The 17,328-nt window shown below is 38.6% G+C and overlaps 1 protein-coding gene across 3 annotated transcripts; it reads right to left on the bottom strand.

The window, feature by feature from the left end:
* Positions 1-4,605: 4,605 nt before the first annotated feature.
* Positions 4,606-17,054, bottom strand: syn1 (synapsin I). 3 transcript variants are annotated; one of them, XM_059336863.1, is made up of 14 exons: positions 16,821-17,054; positions 16,059-16,530; positions 14,666-14,723; positions 13,419-13,510; positions 12,201-12,357; positions 11,989-12,078; positions 11,423-11,485; positions 10,720-10,862; positions 10,535-10,609; positions 10,345-10,447; positions 10,118-10,255; positions 9,606-9,675; positions 8,933-9,450; positions 4,606-7,781 (listed from the first exon to the last, which is right to left on the bottom strand). In XM_059336863.1, the coding sequence occupies exons 2-13, from the start codon at positions 16,397-16,399 to the stop codon at positions 8,933-8,935; spliced, it is 1,848 nt and encodes a 615-aa protein (XP_059192846.1). In that variant the 5' UTR covers positions 16,400-16,530; positions 16,821-17,054; the 3' UTR covers positions 4,606-7,781. The 3 variants fall into 3 exon arrangements, with proteins under 3 accessions (XP_059192846.1, XP_059192844.1, XP_059192845.1); XM_059336861.1 differs by having other exon boundaries at positions 4,606-7,819; positions 8,937-9,450; XM_059336862.1 differs by having other exon boundaries at positions 8,937-9,450.
* Positions 17,055-17,328: the final 274 nt, after the last annotated feature.

Below are 17,328 nucleotides of genomic sequence, written 5' to 3'. Positions count from 1 at the left end.
AGAAGGCAGACATCTTTACGGCTGATATCTCCAACACTCCATCACTCTCGCAACTAACACCAAAATAACCCAGACAGACAGATAGTACTACAGGTAAGAGGAAAAATATGTATTTTTGATTTTGGGGTGAACTGACCCTTTAAAGAATAGACTGAAATATATTAGAATAGCCATTTAAATGTAAATTTCCCATGCTTAATTAGCAAATTATGTTTACTTTGACTGCACAAAAAAGAACATTCCAATCCACTCTAAGTAACACTCATAAACAAATTCATGTACTAGCCAAACCATTTGGGAGCGGTATCCATGGCAACCCACACTGAGTAGGAGCAAAAGAGACTGAATTGATTTCAAAGGGAATGAAGTAAAGTGCTGATGGGAGTCTTCCATGGAGACCATAAAAATCTACGTCACGAGGATGGGACGGAGGGAGGTGAAAATTGCTTTTGGACCTTCAACAATCTGCACATACACCGCAGGAGTGATTGAGCAGTGCAGCTTCGTATTGACTGCACGTTTAGTGGAAACACAAGCTGTCGATGTCTCTCCTGTCCCAGATTATCTCCAGCAGAGATTGACAATTTAAAGTTAACATAAGGTTTACCATAAGGAGACAGCCTCTGGCAGCCTCATGGTGAAAATACAACGGGAAGAAAGACTCATGTGGGCATATTCTCAGATCCTCCACTCAGTACATGTAGGTCAAAGTAAGAATAGTGTAGATATTATTCACAGCTGCACTGAGCAAACACAAACTCCTCTGTCCTGGTCTCTGGAGTCACAGTAAGACATCCCATGGCGAGTCTTAATTAAATCTTTACTACACACTCCTCTCTCATCCTTCATCATCTGCCATTTTGGCTAAGGAATCACTCAGTCATGTGTGCGATTTTATTAAAGGGGAAACACATTTGGAACGAAGAGACGGGCCTCTCTGTGGGTGCAGTTTCTTTCCGAGGCCTCCTGATGGTGTGAATTATTTGTGGTTGTGCATTCTCACTATGATATTGTTATGTAACGTCATGGAAACAGAATGCAGTTATATTACATTTAGAGACTTTCATCTGATTTTTCAAACTGCGATTGAGGTCGGCAGGAGGTTTTTTAAGCAGAGCTGTCATTAAAGTCCCGCTATTCAAGACTGGACAGACAACAAATCTTTTGTGCCTCTGTTAGGAAGAATCAATGAGGTCCTTCTAAATATGGATATCTCTCACTCTCCATCCCACAGCAGTACAATGCAAAGCAGTACTGAGTTGCACTAATTGTGCAGGGCTGTAGGCCATGTATAATAGCTGTAACAGCCACTGCTTCCCGTTCAAAGACTACCATCTGATCTCTGAATAAAACTGAATTGTGGACTGACATTAGCTTTTCTTTTTCCATCATAAAAGAATAATTGAGGACACTTGGCTGCATGTATTCTGTTTAAGTATTCAAAATGAATAAAAACAATTGTGACATGACCCCGCGGCTTGTTTTTCTTTTTTTCCATTTGAATCCTGCATAGTTTGCACATCCGCCCATCAAATTACATGTGCAAATCCATTTTGACACTTAATGTATGTAATTACACATTCTGGATGGCAGTTGCAGCCATCCAGATGCACCTGTGCTTGCAGCTTCTCCGGGCTGTTTAAATGGGTCAGCTCTAGAAATATCCTGGCTCAGAGAAGAAGTCGTGAGGGCCCCTCCCGTAACAGAACAAGAACATTGCTGGCAATACCCTTGAATCCTTTGTTTGTGACCTGCAAAGTCATAAGAGGTGTATTAGGATGATTACACAACACGTCAAGTGTATGACTGTACCACAATTTCTGTTCTTTTTTTGTGAATGGATGGCGTAGTTTGCCAGAGAGTGTTAAACTCTGTCCAATAACAGCCTGCTGTCCTCTATCAAGATACGAAAGTCACTCCTTTGCTAGTGTAGGCTCAAAATGTGAGGTCGTATGTGTGAATGATGCTGACGTACAAATTTTAGATGTCCAAAAAATAGAATGTAATCATCTTTGAGAGAATGTTCAACACAAATTCATGCCTTTCATGATCAGATGAGTTTCTGAACGGCTAAGCAAACCTAGATTTGTTAGGGGAGAATGGTACGGCCCGCTGGGCAGCCAGATAAGAAATGCAAGCAGCAAGACAGAGCTTAAAAACCATACTGACCTTTCGTGAGCAAGCTGCTATATAACATCCTGACTGCAAATTGGAATGTGCACTCCGGACACTTTTGTCTGCAATGAAAATTTTCAAGGGAAAAAGAAATTGATCCATTTGATGATTAAAATTGAGCTCTCTCCCTCACTGCATGAAAACCATCCAGCCCAAATATTTAGACGAAGCAAGGCATTTTAAAGTTGGATGAGGGAAAGTAAAATATCACAATTGTAATGTATTTGTTTCAGCTGTAGATGCAGTCATTGATTTGTACAAAAACATAGTCATTCTTTAATTGGGGGATGCTTAAAAACTATTGGCTTCTCCCAGCTGCAGCTGCTGCATTCAGATTCACAGCCATAATGAAAATCCAAAAGACACGAACATAATGCGTGTGTTTTTCCTTATACACCATGAATTAGGCCATTATTCCAAGAAGAAAAGACAGGCTAAAATATAATGAGTGGCATTCAGGGAGCCATTTGTTCATATGTGCCAGATTAGTTTTGTTTAATAGGATTATGTGCACATTGGTATTTGTGTTTTCTGTGTGATTATGCCTCAAAATCATGTAATTAAAAAGCATGTCTCAGAAGACACAATGAAAATGAGACCTCTTTGCACTTTACCACACAGTAGAAGCATGGATGGATTACTGAACGGGTCAAGGGGCCCAAAGTGAAAGTGCTCCCTTGGCCTTCACCGACAAAATGTCACTCAAAGAGACACGTACCAACCAACTCTCAATGATCACAAGGAAACATAAAACGACTATAAAAAAAGACAATACAAAGACCAAAACAACTACAAGACTCAGCTGCAAAGAGACACAAATAGACCAAAAACAACTGTCAGTGGTAAGTGACATAAAAATCACTGAAACAGAAAATTATTACAAAGCCACAAAGAAATATCTGACAAGGACAAAGAGACACAAAACAACATTCAAAAAAGGCTAAACAACTATAAATCTGTGTGTCTTCTTCTTATGTAGGAGACGTTGTGGGGCCTTTGGCATTTCTGTGCCCGGGTTGGCCCATTGTCTCATAATCCACCCATGAGTAAAAGAAAAACTGCAATAGCCAACATAATAATATTTCAGTGACATACTAACATCTCATTTCTAGAAAATGAAAAATCCTAGTTGAACATTATTACTGAACAAGTTTTATCCTTTAAAAAAAAAAAGAGAAATGCACTTCCGGTTTTTGATATCAAGCTCATGTTCCCATCCAATTTCAATGCACATATTGCAATGTACTTTGATTTTTTTAAAAAGCATGTGTCAAATTAATGTAATATCATGTAATGAACAATTGTGATCAGCTTGAGATATAAAAGGGCTCGCTCAGTCATTACACAAGTGTAAAATGAATTATATAACCTGATGCAGAATTGAAGACTGGTAGTCAGACTGCAGCCCCACACCACCTTGTGGTCACAGTAGTATGAATGCTATTACAACTACTGTGCAAAAGACTGTTCAGTCATGCAAAGTGTGCTCAGTTTATGTTGCAACATGCATTCTATTGCATGTTTTATTGGAGCTTACAAGAGACTTTTTCAGCTCCTTTCTACCTCACAATTTAGATATTTTTTAAGATACTGGTTTACTATAAAACACAGCAAAGAAGAAAATGAGCTAATAGCAAAATTGTGAGTGAATTGTGAGAGACATGAGCACCACCAGCACAATTATTATCTGTATAACATGTGAAAATCCAAGGCCAAAAATTACATTTTTGTAATTTAATAATTTAATAATAATAATTATTAATTATTAATTAATAATTTCTTGATCTGTCAGGTAATTCAGCTTGATTTTCTTTCAAAAAACATTCTTACAACACAAATTATGTTTTTACATTTTTTTAAAGGGGACATATGCTGTTTTTTGGGGTCCATACTTTAATGTTTGGGTTTCTATTAGAACATGTTCATGTGCTTCAATTATCAAAAAAAATCTTTTCATTGTGTCTGTCTGAATACACCTGTATTCACCCTCTGTCTGAAACGCTGTTTTAGCGCCTGTCTCTTAGAGCCCTCCTCCTGAAAAGGCAAATCTGCTCTGATTGGTCAGTGTTTCTGTGTCTCACTCATCTGCACTCTCGGCGTTTATGCACTGTCATTGCAGCCAGGGAATGACTTTAACTGCACTGTATGACCACACTTTCTACTTACAGTATAGATGTAACATTTTAACTTTACAGAAGTTATGATGACTATTTTCAAGGCACAGTTTCTGAATATGGGCTGTGTGCATTTCTCTGTGGACTGAGTGCTTTGATAGGTTACAGTATTTTTATACCACCTAGACCTGGTTTATAATTTTTTTTTTAAACATGTAAATATCACTTTTTACAATATGGTGCAAACAAGAGACACTTCAGAACCTGAAATACTTAATTTTACTGTTCTATACTCAATCAATAACAAATATAATAGTTATTGTTGGTCATAGACTTTATTAGACATGTGCATGTTTAATAACATACTCATTTTCACATAATATAGCTACATTGCATATAACATCAAATATTTTTTTTTTTTACATTTAATTCAATAATCCACCATGATTTACATTATGCAGTATCTTGTTTTTTTGAATAACAAAAACCTCAGCTTTTTGATTCTTGCACTTACATTTATGATGTACATTATTAAATCTGGCAGGCATCAACTGACAATCAGTTCCACTCAAATTTATAAGGATTTCATCTTTTCACAATGATTATACAATGCATTTAGAAAACAATAAAACTAGCTGTAACAAAGAAAAAAATGTACATTCACAGTCAGATATATCCACCATAAATAATGTAAACTTTTCAAAAGAAATCTGTGAATATCAAAAGCATAAATACATAAAACTACTTCTTTGCATTGCTGTCACAGCTCTCAGGAGGCGCCATAGCAAATGGTATGTCTTAATATGGCCAGCAAGCCTCTGAGCGACAGTATGACATTTTTCAAAGTTAACCATCCATATAATCGTGATGGCTCATTTTCATAAATTACACACTCAGTGTAACAATTACACAAAGCTGATTCACTTGGCGTTAGGCTGTGCCACGACTAATCTGACAGTCATGTACTGACACTGAGTCAGTGTAAAATTTAAAAATGAAGCCCTGAATCACTAATGCATAATCTTACAAGCCCCACAGTCCTGCCTCATAGAAAAAATGAAGCATGTACAAAATAATTGGAAAAAAATGCACAAATTTGAGAAAATGAAAAATAAAAAATTTAGACACACATAATATCAACAAGCACAAATAGCAGCAGGGGAATAAAGGTGACAATCTGCATCACTCAGAGCTCTGTACAACACATCTATTTGGTTTGACCAGTTACTGAACGACATTCACACATTTATGCACCATTGAGCACAAGGGGTCACTGTGGCTACACAAAACACAGGCAGCGTAAAGAATCTGCAGGGGAACCAGGATTCCTCTATACTTGTGGCTATTGGGTCTTCTCTAAAAAGCATGATATTGCCATACTACGTTGACATTCGAATGGAAAGCGCTCCTTCTGGAAGACATTTTTAGTGCCTGGAAACAGAATTGTTTTTCAGAAGTGATCAAAGAAAGGGTTGTCAGTGCAAGGGAGGGGTTGCAGGAAGTACTACATCTACTGCAGGGGTGCATCCCACAGTTGACATTCCTATACCTTTGCATTATTTCTTTATTGTTTTGCCTTTTCTTACAGAACCTGTTGAAAACCTGGAGGCATGAAAGTGCAGAAAGTCTTCTGCACTGTATGATGCAGACTCAGGTTTGGAGTTAAGTGCAAAATCTCAGTGCATTGACTAACTGCTAGCAACCCTAAAATCAACCTGGCATAATCCACTAACTTACTGTACATCCACTTAATTAATAGCTGGTTTAAAGTCAGACATTACATTGCTTTGAAATCAAGGGAATATGAAATGAAACGGTCTGTAAATAATCTAATTTTTCACTAACTGTACCTGAACAGTTGTAAACCCTGCCTTTGCTGTATCTTACCGTGCCGCACCTGTCACAGACACAGCAGCACCCCAGGGTGGAAACACTGGATTGTTGCTTTATCAAGTGTCAGATGACTAAACCTGAAAATATAGACTTCATACATCAGTCAGTGTCACTGTATTCAAGTATAATTTTGCAGTATACTCTTTGTGCAAATGCATTGTAAATAATAGAAACATTCTACCTCATTTAAATGCATGCTTTTCCTTCATTATTAGTAAACAAACACAATAAAACTGCAATGGAAGACCCTCACCCACATACAAGTGTCACAATCAATTGGACATCCCTGAGACAACTCCATTTGATCTGACGTTCTTGTCTGTGTAAGGCATGCTTTCAAGGTGGAGAGCTTTCGGGCGTTTGTTCTTGTGCGACAATAAACGGGAAGAAAAGTGGCGGCAACAACATACTCACAACAGCTACTAGGTTACTTTACTAACTTATTCAACTACATGTGACGACACAGTTACAAGCACCAATGTCAGGGGTTGGAAAATGCAACCATTGCCTCCTGTTGACATGCAGCTAAGACATCACCATGAGCGGTCAATAGCTCGAACAGATCTAGCATTAGCTAACACTGGACATCTTATGTGTGCAGCTGTGCTGAGTTAGGGACTGAACAAAAATGTTTAGTGGCGGAGGGGGTCAGAAAAGGAGGAGGGTAATGTAAGTTTTATTTTTGTTAAAGCAAGGATACATTTCTGGGAAAGCAGGGAGATTATTTTATTTGTGTATTGTTTTATCTTACCTCATATTTCTATTTTATGTTACATTTTGTTTTCTGAGATGAATTATATAAAAATAGATAATCGTAAATTAAATGTGAATTTTCTTGTGTGCCATGTTGGTGCATTGTATCATATGCAGAGAATATAATATTAATAATATCATAATATATAATATAATTTATTTAGCAAGCTCTATAAATTAAAAAATAGAGAGTGGCTGTGTTTATTTTGTTATATTTTCCATAAATATATTATTTTGAGATCTTGAAAAATATTGGGGAGGGCCTTGCTTTTTATAAAATAAAATATTAGATCCACCCAAATTATTTTTGTGCAGTCCCTTGATTCATATGGTTGGTCAGCAAACCAACCAAAATTCGAACATAAAGATCACAATGACTTTACGGCACCAACAAACAAGTGGGAGCAGTGTTTTGTTTCTTATTTTTGTGTGTGTGTGTTCATGCATATACAGGCTTTTGTGTGTGTTTCGTCTGTGTGACACGATGACTTATTTAAGCTTGAGGCGAGGCAAGGAATGTTTCAGATATCAGTGCCTAAATTTACTGTGTATTCTACTTTTTGTTCGTTTAAAAGGTGTTAACTATTTAGGCAGTGGGTGTCAAGTGTGTACATTTTCATATCAGGGTCAATGTACATGAATTGGAGACGGCAACCCATTGGTCCTTGTTCGTTGGGAGAATCTGTCCTTCAGTTTGCCTGTCCATCTTTCTGTCAGTAGGAGGAGAAGAGGGGGGGCTTATGCCGTCTCAGTCTGAGAAGAGACTGGCAAAAGATTTGCGTAGATTGCGTATGGTTTCAGCCTTCACCTCATCCTGGCTAAGGCTGGCTCGTGGCGCTGGGGTTTCTGGAATGTTGAAGGTATTGGTAAGAGACTGGGACTTGCTATAAAGAGAGGAAAATGGTAATAGAGGAGAGGAAGAGGCTGTTAAAGTCATGCAGCAAACCCATGGAATGAAAAGACTGGAGCTCGGCAAGACAAAGAGACAGAGGAAAGAAGGAAGGAAGAAAGGAAGGAAGGAAGGAAAGAAGGAAGGAAGGAAGGAAGGAGAAAAGGCTCAGTAAAAGATGATAAAAGCGCATTCCATTCCTTCTCCATGGTCATTCAGTATTACCTTATCATTTCAAGTTACCATTAATATGATATGAATAGTGAATGACGTTTCTGGATGCAAAGAGATGCAATTTTTTATCAGGGACTGATGACAAGTGTTTAATGCCTCTATTTAAAGAGAGTAATCTAATGTGATAATCTGATTAATCAAAATCAGGATTATGTGTCATTTATCCATAAAAAAACATCAGCGGGAGAATTTAGACACAAAAACTAAACTGCAATAGAGATTAAATCTTAGTGTAATTGTACAGCTTTGATAGTCTCTAAATTAAAATGAGTTTTATAAATTGTCAATTCTAGTAAACGTTGTTTAAATGTTTAATGTTATGGTTCAGATTCCTTATCATTCAAATATGTTGTCCCACTTAAAATTTTGAAAATTATTCAGAAAAAGGATCAATTAAAATTGCTTTACCAAATATGACAATAACATTGCATTTTTTAATTGATTTATCCAGAATTTCTAAAACAATACAGTGTAATGAGCTGTATCAATAGTTATTTAAACATTTGTATCCATGCCTGCTACAAAGAGAAAACTTAATTAAAAGTAGGAATTTGAAAATGTGGTCACCTGTGTCCTAGAATATGGATTGTGACAGATGTGATAGATTCTTTATGGTAATGAACAACTGCAAGCCTACTGCAGCTTGTTGTATCTATCACAATCTCTCCAGACAATCTGAAATGTTATGTTTTGAGAAACTAGGACTGAAAATGTAAGAACCAATTAATCATGCACATTCCAGTGAATCATTTCAATAAAGAGAATGAATAGATTTCCCATGTGGCATGCTCATCTCAATGCAGGCAAAAAGTAAGAAAGGGTATAAAGTTCACTTAATGAAAAACCAGACCCAAATCATTTATCATACACTTACTTACTTTAGTTGTGGAGAGCCGCCCATAGCCGGGTTGTCCTGACTGGGCTTCTGTGGGGGCTGAGGCTTTTGCTGCAGCGGGGGTCTTCCTCCTGGCCCCCCCTGACCTTGCGCAGCAGGTCGGGGCTGCTGGGTGGTGGGTCCTCCAGGACGACCTTGCTGACCTCTCTGTTGCTGTGTTCCCCCCTGTGACTGCTGCCTAGGGGGCTGGGCCGGCCTCTGCTGAGGTTGGCCTGCTGGAGGTTTCTGGCCAGGGCCTCCTGCAGATTTCTGCTGCTGGGTGACAGACTGTTGCCTCTGAGCTTGAGGTGAACCTCCCTGGCTTCGCTGAGGAGAGCCCTGACCAGAAGGAGGTCTCTGGCCTTGAGTGGTTCCTTGACCTGGTGGCCGTTGCTGGGCTGCAGGTCCTTGGCTCACCTTAGCCTGGGCACTGGGCTCACCTGCAGATTGCTGGGCCTGTGAGGGAGGTTGGCCTTGAGGCTGTGGGCGCTGAGATGGGGGACTTTGCTGAGGACCACCTATAGGTCAAAAATGAAAAGAAATCTCATTTATAGACTTTCCTAATATACTTACCTAGACTTGATTAAGTAAATAAGTAAATTGAAATGGTTTCTATAAAAAAAACATTGAATCATTTAATTTTTTTGTTACTGTGAAAATGTTGAGCTCTTACCCTGAGGTGAGGGGCGCTGTTGAGCCTGTGGTACTTTGGGCTGTGAGACAGGCTGAGGAGATACTGCTTTCTACAGAACACATGGGAGAAAAGGGGCAGAAAGTAAAGGATAAGAGGGCACAAAAAATAGCTTAAGATAGAAAATAATATTTAGAGATAAAATGTTAAGTAATAATGGTCTTAATTTATTGTTATAAGTCCAGCGTGCCCCAAGGATCAGTGCTTGGTCCATGAACATCCATTTTTATGCTGTCTGATGGTTATATTACATTAATAATATCACATATTAAACTTCTACGCTGATAACACTCCATTTTATATACCCATTAAGCCTGACCTCTATCCTTGAAACAGTTTGTCTGATACCTGAGAAGATGTGAGCTCACTCAACGTGCCTGGAAATACTGTAAGGCTGAGATACTAAATATTGGTCCAGTCACATATAAACATCTATATTCAGACATTAAAGTTTGATGGCTGTGCAGCAAAAAAAAAATCTGTGCTTTGAGCACCTGTGCTGGCTGCCCTGCTGTGGTAGAGCTTGAAGTGCGTGGAACAGCCTGGTTCATCTTAGAAATCACCAGCTCAGCAATCTGAACACGATCCTCATCTTGCTGGTCCCCGATCAGTGGCATTGAACAGTCATCAACCTAAAATTCCACACATGATAAATTGAATAAATTTCCCTTTTGATCACAGACAAATATTCCTTTGATACCATTCTACTGCCTTTTAGTACCTCTATAATGTAGTCCTTGCCATCTTTACCATGTAGAGCCTCCACAGCACAGATATCCAACCCTCCAAAGATGTCAGCACAAGAATCCACCCACATTCTGTACCTGTAATAATATATTAAACAGAGCTGTAATACTACAGTGAGACATTATAAGATCCACAATCTCATCTCTGTATTTACAAGCTCTTACTTGTCTGACATGGCCACCTGCTCAAGCATAGAGGAGCCAGTGTTGGTTTTCCAGTTGCCAGAAATTGATGTCCTCCTGTTTAGAGTTAGAATTAAAAAAAATATATAGATTTTCATGTTTACCATTTTTATTTGTAAGTCATAAGTAGTCTGAAACTGCTCTGTTACAAGTAGTTCGAAACTTACATGTAAGCTTTGTAATTGTTGCCAATCTTCTGGATGCGGACATCATACTTTGCATCAATGAAGGGCTCAGATGTGGCATAAGTCTTAGTCAGTGCCACAACACTGGCAATATCTTGAAAATCATATTGATTGTCCACTTTCACCTGTAGTAGCAAAGGTCAAAATATAAATATAGTGGCACTTATTGGTCCCAGAAATAATGTGTATACAATCATGGGAGGATTATGAAAAAATGGTCTACTGGGCACAGACATGCAGAAGGCCCCAGCCTCTCTTTAACATATGAGGAAGATACATAGACTTGATAGTTATTTGGTGTATTTTTGTTGTTATGTTGTTTTGTGTCATTTTGTATTTTTTTTTGTTATTTGGCAGTGTTTTTGTCTATGGTTTTTTGTGTCATTTTGTAGTAATTTTGCATATCCTTTGTAGTCGTTTTCTGTAGTCACTTTGTGTCTACAGAGTTTGTGGTGTTTCTGCCTTTTCATAGTCATTGTGTGTCTCTATGTGTCTATTTGAAGCTTTTTTGCATCTCTTTGTAGTTGTTTTGGTCTTGTAGTCTTTTTGTATCTCTTTGTAGTTTTTTATGTTTATTTGTGCTAATTTTTTATCTTTGTTGTTGGCTGATATTTTAGAGCCCGTTCAGTAATCCATCCTTGTTCACAATGAATTGAGTAAAAACTTGACCACTTTAATATATTACCTTTCCCATGCCTGAGTGAGCATGCCCCATCTTCACCACCACAGGGAAGCGAGGGGAGGTAATCTGTAACAAGAGCATTATCACACACTCAGATTTCTCATCATCATAGTACTCTAATTAATACAATAAAATTGTTAGTGCAATTCAGTCAAACAGAAGTGACACACTGCACATCTCTTCTATTTCTGCACAAGATCGTGATTCATATTGATGGCTTGAAAGCCAGCCCAGTACTGTCAGCCTGTGACTGCAGGGGTGGAGATGACTGCTCTGCAGCAACAGACTCAGTGAAACTGTACTGTCACTGACTTGGCAGACAAATAATCAAAAACTCTGCCTCTATCCGGAACAAAAAAAACAAGACACTCCCCAGAAAATCCGATTGGTCTCAGCTGCCACATGAGATGGAATATTGACATGGAAGTGAATTACCCTCCTAACATGTGACCCGTGCAGAGGGATGCCCTGTCTATGTGTGTGTCTCTAAGGGGCCAGCATTAAGACCTATCAGCACAAGTAGAAAGGGGGAGGAGAGAGAAAAGGAGAGCAGATGGCAAAGGACTCACCATTTCCTTATGGTTTGGGTAGTAAACCTGCTCTATCAGTGGGAACTCCTCTGGGCCCAGTTGCTTGAACAGCCTAGACATCTGAGCAAACTAAAATAGATACAAATTTTGCGGATGGAACATTTATAATCCAAAATTTAGGTTTTACATTACTATGCAGCTTAAGCCAATATGCAATGTGGTTTCAAATTAATTGGTTTAATAACACTTACCACCCATGGTTTGTCACAGAAATTGTAGACAGAGTGCAAAGAGTTAACACTTGGCAGCCCAGCATACTGCAGTCCAATCACAATGTTGCGGTGGTCTCCATTCTTGTCCATGCTAAAGGCATGCTGTCTGATCAGCACAAAGTCTGGCTTTAAGGATCTGGGGCAGAGGACATTAGCAAAATATTAAACTGCATTGCAAGACAAACTGAGCAGTTGAGCAATGTTTCCATAGAGTATCGGGGAATTTCAGCAGATATTAACATAACCTCAAATTTGCAGCAGCACTCTGGATGATTATATGTTCTTCACTTGAAAGACTTTGTTAAAATGGAGAAAAGGGCAAGAGAACAACAACAAAAGGTAAAAGAAATAATAATTAAAAACAAAACCTCCAGCAACCAACAATGGAGCAGCTCCCTCTGATGTGTCTGGGGGTGGTCCACTGTGACAATTCTCCCAAAACACTAAAATCCATAAATGATTATACCTCTGGGTTCAGGGTTTGTAAAGCTTTTTAAGAGTAATATTCAAGCACTTTCAAGGTACATAAACCAAAACAATTCTATCGAAGACTACTGAAGCCTTTATTATTACATTCAAGTTGTTACTATAAATCCAATTGTGAAAATAAAGTTTACAGAATACAGCAATCGACATGTGTTGACACTTATTTTACCCGCTGTTCATATTAGCTTTGATTGTAGGTTTTGAACATGATTGTTATAATAAATAATTATGAAACTATGAATTATTTTTTTCCAGGAGTTAAATATAATTCAAGCATATTCTTAACCTTGAAAACATAATAGGAAGATTAAGCATTTTACAAACTTTCAAAACTTGGACAAACCCTGCTGGCCGTCCCCATCACCTCCCTGACACACTAGCCAGGGGGCTTACATGGTCAATTTACAACCCCAAAAGAAGAAAAAACATCCATAGCCTCCATTTTCATCATTATTATTATTTCTTATCATTGTTTCTTATTGACATCCCTACATTGTCTCATTCCTTCTTGTCTTTGTCATTAGCCAGCCTTGGTAAAAAACATACCTCACTTAATCAAACATGTGAAGCCACAACACTAGAACTAGACCTCCTCTCAACCTGGTCTGATGTCTGTGTTTTAGTACAATCCAATTGTCTTTTTGTAATAATATATTGCATCAGTGAAAAACATAAAACAGAAACTAGAATATATTTTTGCAGAGTACTTACTTAGTAACCTTATGTCCATTCCTGATTGCATCAATATCCACATTGTAGGTGCCCATTGAATTGACCACCAGGCTAATTTCGGAGAATTCTGCCTAAAAGGACAATATCGAGGTCAAATCAACACCATACCAAACACTGTGATCACAATCCGGGCAGGATGACAGTGAATGACCAATCTACATGAGCCAGGGTGAACAGGATACAATTATAAGATGTTTGTATGGAAGTGTGGCCACAGGGGAAATAATGGAAACGCCAGGACAACATGAAGGGGGACAAAAATAGGAAGGGAGGAAAATGCCTCAGGCAGCGGAAAAGATTTAAAGCTTTCAGGGTGTCCTGAAAGTGCCACTGAGAGGATTACAGCATATGTAGCCACTGGCACAGACTGTATAAATAAATATATTCTATATGGCTGCACATCACAGATCTCCCAAAATGATTATTGATCAGTTGTTAGGCTGTACGTACTACTAGAAATAAGAAATTGCAATTGAAACTCAGAATACCTTTCTGAAGGCACATGCCAAAAAAACAATATGTTTCTCTTACTCAGATGTCAAAATGGCAAGCTTCAGTGTGGGAATGAATGCAGCGGTGCCTTCTTCTTTTATTACCCTCAACACCCTGAGACATTAATCATTCTAAGGGCTCTCTATGATCATCGTAACAGCTCCCATTGTACGAGCAACTCATCTGTTATTTATGGAACAAATCATGATTCATTTTATGTTGGTATCAGGTTTGTTGTAGATCAGTGCAACTAAAATACAAGTTGACAAATTTTATACGATTTAGCCAACAGAATGACTCACCGAGGGCCTTAGAAATAAATAAATAAAAACACTGCCTTAAAAATAAATAAATAACAAAACCAAAAAAGGATGAGAGTGAAGACAAAGGATGCATAATTAGGGCAGAAGTACATTTTCCATTGATAACAACAAAAACAGTCAACCGTTGTATAATAAAGCCAATGGCAATGTCTTCATCAGTTACCAGGTCTTGCGATAAATAGATCAGACAGTGTTATTTATCAACAAAACACAAATTATGAATTTTTCATGAGTGGATGATGCAACATCCCCTTCATGTAAGGTTCAAATTTTGGTCACAGGGCTCAGTAAATCTGGAGTGATTTATTGTCAACTATCCATTCACTGTGGTCTTTATTTTGTGGTCTTTATAGGGAATAAAGATGGACACTAATGCAGAATAAAGCAAATAGTTACATGTGTAAAACCTACCTGTTCTACCTTGATGTCATATTCACCGTGGACCTTTCTTCCTCTGAAGATCTTTACCCTGCATGTGAAATGAGGATTTGAAACCAGTTTTATCCAGACACAGAACATGAATTTCATTTTGCAAATTTCCTCTGTAATTGACAGTTGGCATTTTCTCATGTATTTGCAAAGCAACTCAGGATAAAGAATATTCCTGCGGATTCGGTCTATGGACTAAATGTATTTTAAAACAGTCTTAGATAGAGATATTGGAAATATGGTGTTAATTGTATAGCCAGAAGTAAACTACCCCTAATATATATATATATATATATATATATATATATGATTTGAAGGTCTGTGAAAAATGATTTCAGTTCATTTAAAAGTTGGGTCGAATTAGAGTCGAGCTGATTGCCACACATGTGCTGTTTATGTATATTTTGTTGGGGGTGTTCTATATTTATGAAATATTCCTACAAATTAACTGCTTTACTATAGACAATATATAATTATATGACTTTAATCATGATTCACCTAATTAAAAAAACATTTGTGTACATTAAAGCAAGTTTAATTATAGCTGAAACCTTAACCTTTTACTTGTTTCTTGTGTGAAATTGTGCCAAAGAAAAGTGTGCTGACCAACCCCGTTCTCTCTTGATTTATTAGTAGCAGTATGCTTCACACTGTAATTAATGTAACAGCTGGCAATGCATCATGATAAAACGTAAAGATAAATCTAAATGAAGTTGCCTCTGTAACATTATATTAACCTACCTGGTGCATGAGGAGATATGAACTGGACATTAATACTTCTCCTTGCCCTATGCACATTATGAAGTACATAAATCTCCTGCCTGCTGTGACAGAGTGGATGAACCTCTGTGCTGGGTAATGGAAGGCTTTTGGTGTGATGATGTGCTTAGTTTGTTATCACCTAGGGTGTCATTTTAGGACAATTGCAATGCTTATCACCGTTGCCTTGTGCGCAAAGATCCAGTAAGCATGCATAATGTATGACTGGTGAGCAGGCTTCACTAACCTAATGCATGCATTTTTTCTCTCTTGTGCACAAATTCTTTTACATCCACTAGACTTGAAAATACCTGCATCATCATGGTGGTATCAGCCAGAGCTTTGGCCTGATTTTAAGCATTTTAATGGCAGAGTGGAAGACTTCGACACAAGCTGATCGTCAAATGAAAATGGCTTCTCTGCCTTCAGTCTGTTGCGCTTTTGCCATGGCACTATCAGTACACAGTCACATCAGCAAGGTGTTGCAGGTTTGTCACACGTGACATACCTCACAGACCTGAATGAGTCATATGACCTCTAGATGTTAGGCCACTGCATCCCACAGTCTGGCACACACTTTTTGTCTAGACGATCATGCGATGCGCACTGCTCTTACCAGTCGTTCTGCTGGTCATCGATAACCAGGAGGATCTTGGCACTGCTGGAGACTCCTGCCCGGTCGGCTGCCTCGGATAGAGTCGCAGCCGCAGCCGCTGTGGTCTGTTTGACAGCATTTGATATGGATGAGAAGAAGCTGGAGCCTCCACCTCCGGGCTGCTGCTGCTGCTGCTGCTGCGGCTGCTGCAACTGGCTGGTGGACTGGCGCCTCTCCGTCGGCCCGGGCGACACTGCGGGGCTTTGCTGCGGCGGGTCGGGGCGTTGGAGATCAGTCATGTAGCCATTGGGCAGGTTGGACATGAAATTGCTGTCCGAGAGTCGTCGACGCAGGTAGTTCATGATGGAGACTTTCTAAAATGACGGGGAAGAAGTGTCCAAATATCCTCCAACTGGATGCGACTTGCAACTTCAATAAGAAAACGGAATGACTAGGCTACTTTTCCATGTGCAGACACTGGGATCGATGTTACCTAAAGAGAATCAAGGCTTGTGTTATCAATGTGAAGCAGATATTGACATCTAATTATAGTAGTAAGGAATCGTGACTGTGTAGCTTAAGGAATTAGCTAAGGTGAAGCAATCACACAGCATCACACAAGCTCTTAATAATAGCTGAAAAAATAAACAAATAAGCCTGATTCACACTAAATTAATATCTTTCACATTTATTTCTGATGGATTTTGCGAATAACCCAACCTATTAGAACAACCATTGTAGTAATTGGTAGTAACAATCATAACAAGGCATAATGAAGCCTACCTGGGAGTGTATCCAAAGTGATCCGCCCCAAGGATGAGGTGATGATGACTTATTAATATCTTTCTAGATATATGTCACTGGCATGTCCTCTGTGCAGGCGGACAGGCGGTGCATCGGGGCTTGAACCTGTGAAATGAAAGCTACAATCCTCCCTGCATCACCGCCGCTTTTACTGTCCTTAACCTCAAGCCCTAGTTTTTTCCGTCTGCCCTGCGTCACTCCCAGTCATCCTGAGGGAAAGGAGCCTGCAAAGATGCACGAGGGTCAAGCTAAGCAGTATGCGAACACGACTTCCGGCTGTTGCTTTCAAAATAAACTCATAAGGTTATTCAAGGTGAAATTATTTTCATTGCAAATATATAAAATTTGTGACTCAAAGTGACTCGGTGAGAAAAATATCTTTCCTTGGTAAAGATCCTCGCAAAAGTCACAACTTGATCTTTTAAATATATTTTTCAATGAAAATGAGAATAATGATGCAAAATAATTTTCCCCTCCAATATCATGG

Source organism: Centropristis striata, chromosome 7 (genome assembly GCF_030273125.1).
Source record: "Centropristis striata isolate RG_2023a ecotype Rhode Island chromosome 7, C.striata_1.0, whole genome shotgun sequence".
NCBI lineage: Eukaryota > Metazoa > Chordata > Actinopteri > Perciformes > Serranidae > Centropristis > Centropristis striata.
The sequence above is the reverse complement of the archived record's forward strand: the minus strand, read 5'-3'. Positions and strand labels throughout refer to the sequence as shown.

What these genes read in the sequence shown, in the direction of transcription:
- syn1 (XM_059336861.1), bottom strand. Translation starts at nt 16,399, where the DNA reads ATGAACTACCTGCGTCGACGACTCTCGGACAGCAATTTCATGTCCAAC. An exon ending in GATGACCAGCAGAACGACTG is followed by an intron (nt 14,724 to 16,058) that starts GTAAGAGCAGTG and finishes TTTCACATGCAG; the next exon opens with GGTAAAGATCTTCAGAGGAA. An exon ending in GCAAGGACTACATTATAGAG is followed by an intron (nt 10,256 to 10,344) that starts GTACTAAAAGGC and finishes GTGGAATTTTAG; the next exon opens with GTTGATGACTGTTCAATGCC.